General features: G+C 27.7%; 1 protein-coding gene across 1 annotated transcript; it reads right to left on the reverse strand.

Annotated features, from left to right (window-relative positions):
- Positions 1-4,467: 4,467 nt before the first annotated feature.
- Nrk (Neurospecific receptor kinase) lies at positions 4,468-15,596 on the reverse strand. Its single transcript, XM_075312352.1, has 5 exons — positions 14,663-15,596; positions 14,309-14,588; positions 13,997-14,239; positions 10,384-10,862; positions 4,468-6,404 (listed from the first exon to the last, which is right to left on the reverse strand). The coding sequence occupies exons 1-5, from the start codon at positions 15,125-15,127 to the stop codon at positions 5,595-5,597; spliced, it is 2,277 nt and encodes a 758-aa protein (XP_075168467.1). The 5' UTR covers positions 15,128-15,596; the 3' UTR covers positions 4,468-5,594.
- Positions 15,597-15,655: the final 59 nt, after the last annotated feature.

Here is a 15,655-nt window from a genome sequence, read left to right on the forward strand (position 1 = left end):
TGTGTTCACAGACAGACGGACGGACGGACAGACGGACATGGTTATATCGACTCAGGGATCCACCCTGAGCATTATTGCCAAAGACACCATGTGTCTATCTCGTCTCCTTCTGGGTGTTACAAACATATGCACTAACTTATAATACCCTGTTCCACAGTGTGGCGCAGGGTATAAAAATTTTGACAAAATTTTCTATAGAAATAAAATCTTGATAAAATTTTTCTATAGAAATAAAATCTTGACAAAATTTTCTATAGAAAAAAATTTTGACAAAATTTTCTATAGAAATAAAATTTTAACAAAATTTTTTGTAGAAATAACATTTTGACAAAATTTTCTATAGAAATAAAATTTTGACAACATTTTCTATAGAAATAAAATTTTGACAAAATTTTCGGAACGGATGAAGGAGGCTCCAGAAGTCCAATTTTGGGGGTCAGTTTATATGGAGGCTATATAATTATGAACTGATATGAAACACCACGTACTACATTTCAATCGGATCGCATGAAATCTGCTTTTCCAGGAGGCTCAAGAGGTAAAGTCTGGGAATCGATTTATATGGGGGCTATATAATTATTAAACGATTAGGACCACTTTTTGCATGGTTGTTAGAGGCTAGAGCTCGACCGAAGCGGGCTTTTTTGGCCGAAACAGAAGCCGAAGCCGATTATTTTCCTCAAATTTTTAATTTTGGATCAATTAATTTCATGGTTGAAGAAGAAAAAAATTATTTTTTGTATGTATTGTTTATAACGTTTTCGTTGAGATTAACAAATTTGGCACATGTTCCTAATTTGGGTCAGAATAGAACCCTATCTATTTTGGAAGAAATCGGTTCAGATTTAGATATAGCTCCTATATATATATATATCTTTCGCCCGATATGCACTAATATGGATCCAGCAGCTAGAGTTTTAAACCGATTTGCTTGAAATTTTGTACAAACATAACACTTAGTCGTATAGTCAAATGTGCAAAATTTGATTGAAATCGGTTCAGATTTAGACATAGCTCCCATATATATCTTTCGCCCGATATGGACTAATATGGTCCTACAAGCCAGAGTTTTGGACCAATTTTTGCACAGGGAGTAGAATTAGCATTGAAGCTATGCGTGCCAAATTTGGTTGAAATCGGTTCAGATTTAGATATATCTCCCATATATATCTTTCGCCCGATATGCACTTATATAGACCCAGAAGCCAGAGTTTTATCCCGATTAGCTTGAAATTTTGCACAAGGAGTACAATTGGTAGTATAGTCATGTGTGCCAAATTTGATTGAAATCGGTTCAGATTTAGATATAGCTTCCATATATATTTTTCGCCCGATATGGACTTATATGGCCCCAGAAGCCAGAGTTTTGGCCCAATTTGGTTGAAATTTAGCACTAGGAGTACAATTAGTAATATAGTCATGTGTGATAAATTTGATTGAAATCGGTTCAGATTTAGATATAGCTCCCATATACATGTTTTTCTGATTTCGACAAAAATGGTCAAAATACCAACATTTTCCTTGTAAAATCGCCACTGCTTAGTCGAAAAGTTGTAAAAATGACTCAAATTTTCCTAAACTTCTAATACATATATATCGAGCGATAAATCATAAATAAACTTTTGCGAAGTTTCCTTAAAATTGCTTCAGATTTAAATGTTTCCCATATTTTTTTTTTTACTAACATTGTGTTCCACCCTAGTGCATTAGCCGACTTAAATTTTGAGTCTATAGATTTTGTAGAAGTCTATCAAATTCTGTCCAGGTCGAGTAATATTTAAATGTATGTATTTGGGACAAACCTTTATATATAGCCCCCAACACATTTGACGGATATGATATGGTATCGAAAATTTAGTTCTACAAAGTGGTGCAGGGTATAATATAGTCGGCCCCGCCCGACTTTAGACTTTCTTTCTTGTTTATTATTTGTGCAGGTTGGTTCAACAGAAGAGTACTACTTGGTGGATGGTTCGTAAATCTGAACTAAAACCGAGCTAACTCCTCGATGCAGGTCCAATTAAGTCGATGTACTTGGACGTATTTTTGTTTACTATTTATTCTCTATATAATTAAATAAAATATGCCACAACTGTTTATAGTGTTACACATAATGGAGAGTTTATTTGTTTTTGTTTTTTTTTTGTTTGTTTGTTTGTAATATATGATTGTAAGACATTGTTATTGCATACCATACACATTTTCATATGAAAGTACTTGTCTCCTAAATATATATAATTCTATGAAAAACGATATTGCTAAACTTATATCTGTATACATTTCTACGTTTAAATATAGTTCGTTTTTTTTGTTACATCTGTCTTTCGTACGAATTTATAAAATTTCCTCAAATGTTTTTTTTTTCTTATAATAAAAAATACATATGATTTCGTTTGGTTTTCACAACATTAGAGCGGGTTAAAATTCTTATTATATTTATATATAAATATATTTATATTTTTTGTTTTTTTTTTTTTTTTGTAATCATAACTCATTTTAAAAGTTAACTTAACAGAACAAAGAACAGAATATGCAAAAAATTTAATTTGCTTTTTAAACCATCAATGACGGTAAGGGGGGGCGGGGGTTGGTTTTAACACCAATCATAAACCAACTAATTATCCTTATACTAAGCGCTCTAAGTTTTATGCTAATGTTGTTTTTAATTTAATTTAAGTTTTTTATGTTAAAAATGTGGGCAATATATAAATAACTGGGAATATATTTTGACAACATTTTCTATAGAAATAAAATTTTGACAAAATTTTCGGAACGGATGAAGGAGGCTCCAGAAGTCCAATTTTGGGGGTCAGTTTATATGGAGGCTATATAATTATGAACTGATATGAAACACCACGTACTACATTTCAATCGGATCGCATGAAATCTGCTTTTCCAGGAGGCTCAAGAGGTAAAGTCTGGGAATCGATTTATATGGGGGCTATATAATTATTAAACGATTAGGACCACTTTTTGCATGGTTGTTAGAGGCTAGAGCTCGACCGAAGCGGGCTTTTTTGGCCGAAACAGAAGCCGAAGCCGATTATTTTCCTCAAATTTTTAATTTTGGATCAATTAATTTCATGGTTGAAGAAGAAAAAAATTATTTTTTGTATGTATTGTTTATAACGTTTTCGTTGAGATTAACAAATTTGGCACATGTTCCTAATTTGGGTCAGAATAGAACCCTATCTATTTTGGAAGAAATCGGTTCAGATTTAGATATAGCTCCTATATATATATATATCTTTCGCCCGATATGCACTAATATGGATCCAGCAGCTAGAGTTTTAAACCGATTTGCTTGAAATTTTGTACAAACATAACACTTAGTCGTATAGTCAAATGTGCAAAATTTGATTGAAATCGGTTCAGATTTAGACATAGCTCCCATATATATCTTTCGCCCGATATGGACTAATATGGTCCTACAAGCCAGAGTTTTGGACCAATTTTTGCACAGGGAGTAGAATTAGCATTGAAGCTATGCGTGCCAAATTTGGTTGAAATCGGTTCAGATTTAGATATATCTCCCATATATATCTTTCGCCCGATATGCACTTATATAGACCCAGAAGCCAGAGTTTTATCCCGATTAGCTTGAAATTTTGCACAAGGAGTACAATTGGTAGTATAGTCATGTGTGCCAAATTTGATTGAAATCGGTTCAGATTTAGATATAGCTTCCATATATATTTTTCGCCCGATATGGACTTATATGGCCCCAGAAGCCAGAGTTTTGGCCCAATTTGGTTGAAATTTAGCACTAGGAGTACAATTAGTAATATAGTCATGTGTGATAAATTTGATTGAAATCGGTTCAGATTTAGATATAGCTCCCATATACATGTTTTTCTGATTTCGACAAAAATGGTCAAAATACCAACATTTTCCTTGTAAAATCGCCACTGCTTAGTCGAAAAGTTGTAAAAATGACTCAAATTTTCCTAAACTTCTAATACATATATATCGAGCGATAAATCATAAATAAACTTTTGCGAAGTTTCCTTAAAATTGCTTCAGATTTAAATGTTTCCCATATTTTTTTTTTACTAACATTGTGTTCCACCCTAGTGCATTAGCCGACTTAAATTTTGAGTCTATAGATTTTGTAGAAGTCTATCAAATTCTGTCCAGGTCGAGTAATATTTAAATGTATGTATTTGGGACAAACCTTTATATATAGCCCCCAACACATTTGACGGATATGATATGGTATCGAAAATTTAGTTCTACAAAGTGGTGCAGGGTATAATATAGTCGGCCCCGCCCGACTTTAGACTTTCTTTCTTGTTTATTATTTGTGCAGGTTGGTTCAACAGAAGAGTACTACTTGGTGGATGGTTCGTAAATCTGAACTAAAACCGAGCTAACTCCTCGATGCAGGTCCAATTAAGTCGATGTACTTGGACGTATTTTTGTTTACTATTTATTCTCTATATAATTAAATAAAATATGCCACAACTGTTTATAGTGTTACACATAATGGAGAGTTTATTTGTTTTTGTTTTTTTTTTGTTTGTTTGTTTGTAATATATGATTGTAAGACATTGTTATTGCATACCATACACATTTTCATATGAAAGTACTTGTCTCCTAAATATATATAATTCTATGAAAAACGATATTGCTAAACTTATATCTGTATACATTTCTACGTTTAAATATAGTTCGTTTTTTTTGTTACATCTGTCTTTCGTACGAATTTATAAAATTTCCTCAAATGTTTTTTTTTTCTTATAATAAAAAATACATATGATTTCGTTTGGTTTTCACAACATTAGAGCGGGTTAAAATTCTTATTATATTTATATATAAATATATTTATATTTTTTGTTTTTTTTTTTTTTTTGTAATCATAACTCATTTTAAAAGTTAACTTAACAGAACAAAGAACAGAATATGCAAAAAATTTAATTTGCTTTTTAAACCATCAATGACGGTAAGGGGGGGCGGGGGTTGGTTTTAACACCAATCATAAACCAACTAATTATCCTTATACTAAGCGCTCTAAGTTTTATGCTAATGTTGTTTTTAATTTAATTTAAGTTTTTTATGTTAAAAATGTGGGCAATATATAAATAACTGGGAATATATTTTTTTTGAAACGAGTATATCTCAATTTTCAAGTGATTATGTTTTGATTACTTCAAGTCTACTATTGTTAGTAATTTGATATTTTGTAATGATTTTAGCTGTTGGTTAGCTTAAAATGGTTTAATGGAGATGTGAGTGTATATATATTTGTAATTTTAGATAATATTCGTTGAAAAATTAAATGACTATGCATTCCATAAAGGAAGACCTTTTGAAAAGTTTCTCCCCCAAAAACACAAACAATTTTTTCATAGACATGGAAAGACAAATTCGTTTCGTGTTTTTCGTTTTGTGTAAAGAAAATCATAGATTTTTCTCAATTCGTAGCAAGATAAATATAAAACAACAAAAAGGAACTTAAGTGATTTTAGTGACCATATAAACCATAAATGTAAATTTTAAAAGTTATATGTGTATATATAATATTTATATCAAAAAGTTTACAAGTGTTTTCATTATTGTTTTTTTTTTCTCAGTGTATTTATATAACAAAAAAATTATTTTCCAATTCCCAAAGTAGTTTTATATTCATATTCGGCTATACTATGTTGTATACAATGATTGATCTCACTAAAACTGGGCCTATCACTCGGTTTACGATTCCAGCAACGCCTCATCAGAGCATACACCGATAATGGTGTATTGTCGGGACAACTTAGAACATTACCATCTTTAATGTATTTTATAACCTCCTCATGGGTCATACCGAAATAGGGTTGTAGGGCAAATGAGAATACCTCCCACAAACACACACCATAGGCCCAGACATCCGATTCTATGGAGAATTTATTATACAAAATACATTCCAGGGGCATCCAACGTATGGGTATAACATCATTTTCATCGCCTTTATAGTAATCTTGTAAATAAATCTTGTGCGAAAGACCAAAATCAGCTATTTTTACAACCATATTTTCATTGATCAAACAATTGCGTGTGGCCAAATCACGATGAACAAATTTCCGATCGGACAGGTAAAGCATACCGGCTGCTATTTGTGATGCAATTTGTAAAAGATGTCCTTCGTGTAAGGGGTCACGATGATATATTTGATGGGTGGCATATGGTGAGCAAGAGCGTAAGAATTCACTGAGATCTCCTGGTGACATAAATTCAAATAATAAACACATGGGTCTGCCCAGAGCACATACACCCAATAGTTTCACTATATTCGGATGATCGAATTCGGCTAGTAAGCAAGCTTCACGTTCAAAATCCATTTGCATTTGATCACTGGCATCATCCTTTAACATCTTTACCGCCACCAAAAGGTCATCTTGGCCAGGTACTAAACCAGGAGCTTTAGCCTGAAATTAAAAAAATGATGTGATAAATATTAAACAATATCAGGGAAAACAAGTTATTACTTCTATGGAAATAAAATTTTGACAAAATTACCTACAGAAATAAAATTTAGACAAAATTTCCTATAAAAATAAAATTTTGAAAAAATTTTCTACAGAAATACAAATTTGAAAAAAAAATCCTTGAGAAATAAAATTTTGACAAAATTTTCTGTAGAAAAAAATTTTTCTATAGAATTAAAATTTTGCCAAAATAACCTATGGAAATAAAATTTTGACAAAATTTTCTATAGACAAAAAATTTGGCAAAATTTCCTATAGAATTAAAATTTTGTCAAAATAACCTATTGAAATAAAATTTTGACAAAATTTTCTATAGAAAAAAATTTGCAAAATTTCCTATAGAATTAAAATTTTGTCAAAATAACCTATTGAAATAAAATTTTGACAAAATTTTCCATAGAAACAAAATTTTGACAAAATTTTCTGTAGACATAAAATTTCGACAACATTTTCTATAGAAATAAAATTTTGAGAAAATTTCCTATAGAAATAAATTTTTCTATAGAAACAAAATATTGACCAAATTTTCTATAGAAACAAAATTTTGACAAAATTTCTTATAGAAATAATATTTTGACAAAATCTTCTATAGAAATAAAACTTTGACAAAGTTTTATATATAAATAAAATTTTGACAAAATTTCCTATAGAAATAAAATTTTCTATAGAAAATAAATATTGACCAAATTTCCTATAGAAATAAAATCTTCCATAGAAATTTCTTACACAAACAAAATTTTGACAAAATATAATAAATAAAAAATATAATTTTGACTAAATTTCCTACAGAAATAAAATTTTGACTAATTTTTCTATAGAAATAAAATTTTGAGAAAATATTTTTATAGAAATAAACTTTTAACAAAATTTTCAATAGAAATAAAATTTTGACAAAATTTTCTATCGAAATAAAATTTTCATAAAATTTTCTATGAAAATACAATTTACACATAATTTTCCATAGAAATAAAATTTTGACAAAATTTTCTATAGAAATAACATTTTGAATAAATAAAATGTTAACAAAATTTTCAAAAAAAAAAATGACAAAATTTTCTATAGAAATAAAGTTTTGACAAAATTTCCTATAGAAATCAAATTTTTATAAAATTTTCCATAGAAAATTTCTATAGAAATAAAATTGTGACAAAATTTTCTATAGAAATAAAATTTTCACAAAATTTCCTATAGAAATAAAATTTTTCACAATATCAGGGAAAACATGTTATTATTTCTATGGAAATAAAATTTTGACAAAATTACATATAGAAATAAAATTTTGACAAAATTACCTATAGAAATAAAATTTTGACAAAATTTCCTATAGAAATAAAATTTTGAAAAAAATTCCTATAGAAATACAAATTTGAAAAAAAAAATCCTTGAGAAATAAAATTTTGACAAAATTTTCTGTAGAAAAAAAATCTATAGAATTAAAATTTTGCCAAAATAACCTATGGAAATAAAATTTTGACAAAATTTTCTATAGAAAAAAAGTTTGGCAAAATTTTGTCAAAATAACCTATTGAAATAAAATTTTGACAAAATTTTCCATAGAAACAAAATTTTGACAAAATTTTCTGTAGACATAAAATTTCGACAACATTTTCTATAGAAATAAAATTTTGAGAAAATTTCCTAAAGAAATAAATTTTTCTATAGAAACAAAATATTGACCAAATTTTCTATAGAAACAAAATTTTGACAAAATTTCTTATAGAAATAATATTTTGACAAAATCTTCTATAGACATAAAACTTTGACAAAGTTTTATATATAAATAAAATTTTGACAAAATTTCCTATAGAAATAAAATTTTCTATAGAAACAAAATATTGACAAAATTTCCTATAGAAATAAAATTTTGATAATGTTTTTCATAGAAATTTTCTATAGAAATAAAATGTTGACAAAATTTTTTATAGAAATATAAGTTTGACTAAATTTCCTATAGAAATAAAATTTTGAGAAAATTTCCTATAGAAATTAAGTTTTGACAAAATTTTCAATAGAAATAAAATTTTTTACAAAATTTTCTATAGAAATAAAATTTTCACAAAATTTCCTATAGAAATAAAATTTTCACAAAATTTTGTATAAAAATAAAATTTACACAAAATTTTCTATAGAAATAAATTTTTGTATAGAAATAAAATTTTGACAAAATTTTCTATAGAAATAAAATTTTGACAAAATTTCCAATAGAAATAACATTTTGACAACAATTTTCTATAGAAATAAAATTTTGACAAAATAAATAAAATTTTGACAAAATTTTCTACAGTAATAAAATTTTGACAAAATTTTCTGCAGAAATAAAATTTTGACAAAATTTCCAATAGAAATAACATTTTGACAAAAATTTTCTATAGAAATAAAATTTTGACAAAATTTTCTATAGAAATATAATTTTGACAAAATTTTCTACAGTAATAGAAATAAAATTTTCACAAAATGTTCTATAAAAATAAAATTTACACAAAATTTTCTATAGAAATCAAATTTTGACAAAATTTTCTATAGAAATAAATGTTTGTATAGAAATAAAATTTTGACAAAATTTTCTATAGAAATTAAATTTTGACAAAATTTCCAATAGAAATAACATTTTGACAAAAATTTTCTATAGAAATAAAATTTTGACAAAATAAATAAAATTTTTACAAAATTTTCTTCAGAAATAAAATTTTGACAACATTTCCAATAGAAATAACATTTTGACAAAAATTTTCTATAGAAATAAAATTTTGACAAAATTTTCTATAGGAATATAATTTTGACAAAATTTTCTACAGTAATAGAAATAAAATTTTCACAAAATTTTCTATAAAAATAAAATTTACACAAAATTTTCTATATAAATCAAATTTTGACAAAATTTTCTATAGAAATAAATTTTTGTATAGAAATAAAATTTTGACAAAATTTTCTATAGAAATAAATTTTTGTATAGAAATAAAATTTTGACAAAATTTTCTATAGAAATAAAATTTTGACAAAATTTCCAATAGAAATAACATTTTGACAAAAATTTTCTATAGAAATAAAATTTTGACAAAATAAATAAAATTTTGACAAAATTTCCAATAGAAATAACATTTTGACAAAAAATTTCTATAGAAATAAAATTTTGACAAAATTTTCTACAGTAATAAAATTTTGACAAAAATTTTCTACAGAAATAAAATTTTGACAATATTTCCAATAGAAATAACATTTTGACAAAATTTTTTATAAAAATAAAATTTTGACAAAATTCTCTATCGAAATAAAACTAAAAGCAAAATAAGATTTTTACTTTGGTAGTTTTTTGGTGAAATTTTCTCCAGATTTTGGTAGATTATTTTTTGGCTTGAGTGGCAACCGTGGATCTCCTATTTAATTACATACAGATATTGACCAAATTTTTCATGGTACTTAGAGTACGTCTTCTTCTGATTAAAATTGCCAAGGTGGTCCAAAGAGACCCAAGAAGAAGAGGGAAATGAGAGGAGGCTCAAAAAGACAAATTTAAGGAATCTGCCTAAAGGTTTATATGAGGCCTATATAATTGTGAACCAATAAGGTCCATAATTGTTATGTACACTGACTTTACACGCGGAATTTAAGCCGTATCGGATGACAATTGCGGCCCAAGTAGGCTCCGCTAGCTATATTTGAGGATCTATTTATATGGTGACAAGAGGCTCGAGTGGAGAAGGAGATATAGATGTATATGAGATCTATACCTAAATATGGTGCGATATAACCCATTTCCAATACCATTATCTTAGAAGTGTCAGCAACATTTCTAGGCCAAACTGGGATTGAACCCACGACACTTTATACACATCGCGGTCAGGCGAACCATTACTCCACAATGGCCACATATACTAAATTAAATGATAACAATTAATATTTTGAAATGATTTCAACTTACCTGAAATACTCTGCCAAAAGCTCCTTGACCCAATGATCGCACATATACCACATCTGCGCGGGGATATTCCAATTTTTCCAATTTAGTATTTAGTTTTGGTTTAGGCGGTGGTTCGATGATATTGCCATGATGTACAGTTACCACACTCTTAATTGTACCAAATTTATTATGATGAGATATGGCATTCGATCCTAAAGTCTCACGACTCGATGATATATTACAATCGCCAGGATTTGTTAAATTTGTTCGATTACAATCATTGGAGGGATTTTGATTGGCAGCCAATTGTTGTTGTTGTTGTGCTTGTCTTGTCTGGAATTCTTTGTGTTTGAGAATTTTATAGAGTAGCAATATGATTAAATGCAGACAAACAATAGCCACAAAGCCAAAACCAGCTATTACAAATATGATGTAGGGTGTAAAAAATGTTTCCATTTGTATGGGTTCGATTTCATTCAGGGTCGGATCAAAATAATCGGCTGAAAATAGATTTAAATCAATGAAATATACAAATTATAAATTAAATTTATATTAAAAATCCATATACAGCGAAACTTCTTAAACTATGAAAAGCGGACACTTCTCAAAAGTGATCATTTCATTATATTTCGAATAAAATATTCGACTTTTAAGTGCCCAAGAAGTACAATAGGCAGACTGGGATATAATTATATAATGAAAACTTAAACGCTGTAAACCACAATCTCACCATTTCTATATCGAAATATGTTCCGATATAAACAATATATCAGGTTGCAAAATTTTTTTCTCCAGTTCGTAAATGCACAGGATGTAAAAAAGTTGAAGTTGTACATCTTATTAAAAATGTATTAAAATTTCCGACTATTTCCGGCTCACACATAGACTTTAGACTTGTTTAGCTCAATCACAAGGGTTTACAGCATTTTGGCAAAATTGGACTAAAATATCATTTCTTAACACTTAGACGGCCAATCGAGGAATCGTTTCTTTAAGGCCTTTATGAAAACATGGACTGTTATAGCCTATCTTCAAATTTTCTATAGAATTATAGCATTTTGACAAAATTGTCTATAGAAATCAAATTTTGACAAAATTTTCTATAGAAATCAAATTTTGACAAAGTTTTTCTATAGAAATCAAATTTTGACAAAGTTTTTCTATAGAAATAAAATTTTGACAAAATTTTCTATAGAAACAAAATTTTGACAAAATTTTCTATAGAAACAAAATTTTGACAAAATTTTCTATAGAAATAAAATTTTGACCAAATATTCTATAGAAATAAAATTTTGAGAACATTTTCTATAAAAATAAAATTTTGACAAAATTTTCTATAGAAATAAAATTTTGACAAAATTTTCTATAAAAATAAAATTTTGACAAAATTTTCTATAAAAATAAAATTTTGAGAAAATTTTCTATAAAAATAAAATTTTGACAAAATTTTCTATAGAAATCAAATTTTGACAAAATTTTCTATAGAAATCAAATTTTGAAAAAATTTCTATAGAAACAAAATTTTGACAATATTTTCTATAGAAACAAAATTTTGACAAAATTTTCTATAGAAACAAAATTTTCTATAGAAACATTATTTTGACAAAATTTTCTATAGAAACATTATTTTGACAAAATTGTCTATAGAAACAAAATTTGGCAAAATTTTCTATAGAAATAAAATTTTGAGAAAATTTTCTATAAAAATAAAATTTTGAGAAAATTTTCTATAAAAATAAAATTTTCTATAGAAAACAAATTTTGACAAAATTTTCTATAGAAATAAAATGTTGACAAAATTTTCTATAGAAATCAAATTTTGACAAAATTTTCTATAGAAATAAAATTTTGACATAATTTTCTATAGAAATCAAATTTTGACAAAATTTTCTATAGAAATCAAATTTTGACAACATTTTCTATAGAAATCAAATTTTGACAAAATTTTCTATAGAAATCAAATTTTGACATAATTTTCTATAGAAATCAAATTTTAAAAAAATTTCTATAGAAATCAAATTTTGACAAAATTTTCTATAGAAATCAAATTTTGACAAAATTTTCTATAGAAATAAAATTTTGACATAATTTTCTATAGAAATAAAATTTTGACAAAATGTTCTATAGAAATCAAATTGTGAGAATTTTTTTTATAGAAATAGAATTTTGACAAAATTTTCTATACACAGAAAAAATATTTCCAATTAAAAAGTTGATTGAAGTTAAAAAAAATTTTAATAATAAATTAATTGCTACAATTAACTTTTAAATCAAGATAGAAACCTTGAGTCAATGATTGAGAATATAACAATTTTTGATTAAAAAATTAATTGATACAATTAACTGTTTAATCACTTAAAAAGAAGTGAGGGATTTTTTTTTAATTTTTAACTAAACAGTCAATTTTTTAATTAAATTAAAAACACAGTCAGTCAAGTAGTAATTAATAGTTATGTTTTAAATAAAAAAATTAATTGAGTTTTGCCACCAATATCAATGTAATTTTTAATTGAATCAATTAAAAAGTTAATTGAAATTTGCTAATAAAATCAATTGATTTTTTAATCAAGTATTTTTTAAAGTTCAATTAAAACTGTTATTGATACTATCATTTTCATGGTTGATTGAAATTTAAAAAAAAAATGAAATTTAAAAATTTAAATGGATCAATTATTTTCAATCAAATTTTGACAAATTTTTTTTTTTATAGAATTAAAATTTTGACAAAATTTTTTATAGAAATAACATTTTGACAAGATTCTCTATAGAAATAAAATAGGTTTTTTTTTGTTTGGTAAAATTTCCCCAAAATTTGATACTATGATTTTCGTGACTGAAGACATTTCAATTAAAAATTTAATTGAATCAGAAAAAAAGTTTTTTGTTGTGTAGAAATCAAAGTTTGACAAAATTTTTTATATAGAAATAATATTTTGACAAAATTTTTTATTTAGAATTAAAATTTTGACTAAATTTTCTTAGAAAAAAAATTTTAACAAAAAAATTTTTTATAGAAATAAAATTTTGACAAAATTTTCTATAGAAATAAAAATTTTGACAAAATAAGAATTTTTGTTTGGTAAAATTTTCTCCAAAATTTGCTAGAATATTTTTGGCTCTAGTGGCAACCGTGATGTCATTCCACATTGTGGTGAAACCACTTAGAGATGCTTCGAAAAAATATCACCAGTATTACTGATGGGGGATAATCAACCGCTGAAAAACTTTTTAGTGTTTGGTCGAAACTGGGATTGAACCCATGATCCTCTGTATGCAAGGCGGGCATGCTAACCATTGGACCACGGTGACTTCTACATTTTAGCAAATTGGAATAAAAATATACCATGGGTTTACATGGGAGATTTTGCATAGGCTGAACCTGAACAGCTCATAGTCCACTTTGACCTATCTGTTTAAAAAAATATAATCTTGTATTGTACCATCACATGAGGAATCACAATGGACCAACATGGTCTAAGTGACACGGATTTGGTGTCATCGACTATAACTTAACATAACCATTGTACCATGTACAAAATTTCCATACGAAATCGGAAATTTGATCCATCGAATTAATTTTATCATAAAAATTTAATAAAATTTCCAATTTCTATCAAAAAAAAAAAAAACTTACGGCATAATGGAATATCACAATGTTGCCAACGGACATTTTCATCTATAGTATAACACCATGGATATGGTTCCTCTCCACCAGCATTACGACAATAATTCTCTCCTTCCTCAATTTGTGGAAATATTAACGGTGGTTGTATGTGTTTATGAGGATGTTGGGTATCCCATCTTTGGCAGGGAATTCCTGATTTTGTGACATTAACAGTACCCACATAGTAGCGGCCATTACCATTACGACAATCATCTAATAAATTAAAATCGAAAAATATTTACATGCATATAACAAACAAAACAATCATAGAAAGACACTTACATGTGGCTTCATTTTCATCGATTTCAGTGAGACCAACATAAGAACAGGTGGGTTTTTCGGCAGTGCTATTGTATTTTGGTAAATTCGAACAATTTGGCAAACGAAAATGACCTCTACTCTTGATATACATATGACGTTCCTTTTTCTCCTCGATTAGGACCCAATCATTGTAACAATATTGTAAGTGGGTAGCCATACAATCCTCATAGCATAAGGGTAATTTAATGGATTTACCATTTTCCATGACACAACGAGGAAAGGCATAAGCACATAAAAGTTTCTAACCAATGATCGAGGGAAAACATAGATAAAAATATACTCATCCATTGGAGTATTCCAACACAAAAAACTTACCTCAGCCGCATTGCGACAAAGGCCATTTAAATCCGTTATGAGCTCCTCCCATAGAGCTGTTGTTATCTGTTCATTTTTCCAACCTCCAGTTGGATCATCTCGACTATACCACACTTGCGAAGATATGAGATTCTTACATATCTTTCCATGATAGGGAGCACAATAACCCCGTTCTTCTTTATTTCGTGTTTCTCTTTGTTGTCTAAGTGGACGGCCATGATGATGATGGACGGATGAGGCAGTGTTTAATACATCTTCATCAGTATTGCTAATTGTAACCGAAATGGCATTCGTACAATGAATAACTCCTAGCGAAATCGCCAACATTATACAGATATACGGTGACAGCGAGTTTACGGAGCATTTGTGGTCAAAACATAGATTCTTTTTTCTTACATGATGAAGAAATGGCAAAGAGGTCGCATTTCTTCCTCTATACCACCATCTTAAACCCCCACCTCTCATTTTGTTTTGATTCTCGAAATTTCACACAAACAATAATACACAACCAACCAACCAACAATGGACCCCGAGACAAACCGCTTCACATCAAAGATTTCATATAAACGCATTCAAAAATCTCTATCACTTTTGGGCAAAACTTTGAAAATTCATGATTGTTTCATTTCGAAACATTTTTGGTAAATTTTCCCCAATGTAGTCAAATTTATGAAATTATGTATTATTTTGTCGTAAGCTTTAATGACGACGCCTTTTGCAAAATTAACATTATTGTGAAAATTGTAGGAGCGTTTTTCTTACAAGTATAACACGAAATCCACACACCGTTACGCACCAATCAGTCAGTGAAGTCAGTAGCCAGTAAGTGGCAGTAGTAGTTGTCGGTCGTCAACAATATCCTCGATAGGGGTGGATTTATGTGTCACAGGGTTGTTTTACAACATTTCGCTGTTTTTTCTTATCCCCTGTCAGTGGCAGTTTGTGATTTCCCACCAGGATTCCACAAAAAAAGGGGAGAGAAACGTAATACAC

Source organism: Haematobia irritans, chromosome 5 (assembly GCF_050003625.1).
Source record: "Haematobia irritans isolate KBUSLIRL chromosome 5, ASM5000362v1, whole genome shotgun sequence".
NCBI classification, from domain to species: domain Eukaryota; kingdom Metazoa; phylum Arthropoda; class Insecta; order Diptera; family Muscidae; genus Haematobia; species Haematobia irritans.

Bases quoted from the DNA above. Each gene is read 5' to 3' on its own strand.
- Nrk (XM_075312352.1), bottom strand. From the start codon at position 15,127: ATGAGAGGTGGGGGTTTAAGATGGTGGTATAGAGGAAGAAATGCGACC. The intron at 14,240-14,308 runs GTAAGTGTCTTT...TTAATTTATTAG, and splicing joins CGATGAAAATGAAGCCACAT to ATGATTGTCGTAATGGTAAT. The intron at 10,863-13,996 runs GTAAGTTTTTTT...ATCTATTTTCAG, and splicing joins TTGTGATATTCCATTATGCC to CCGATTATTTTGATCCGACC.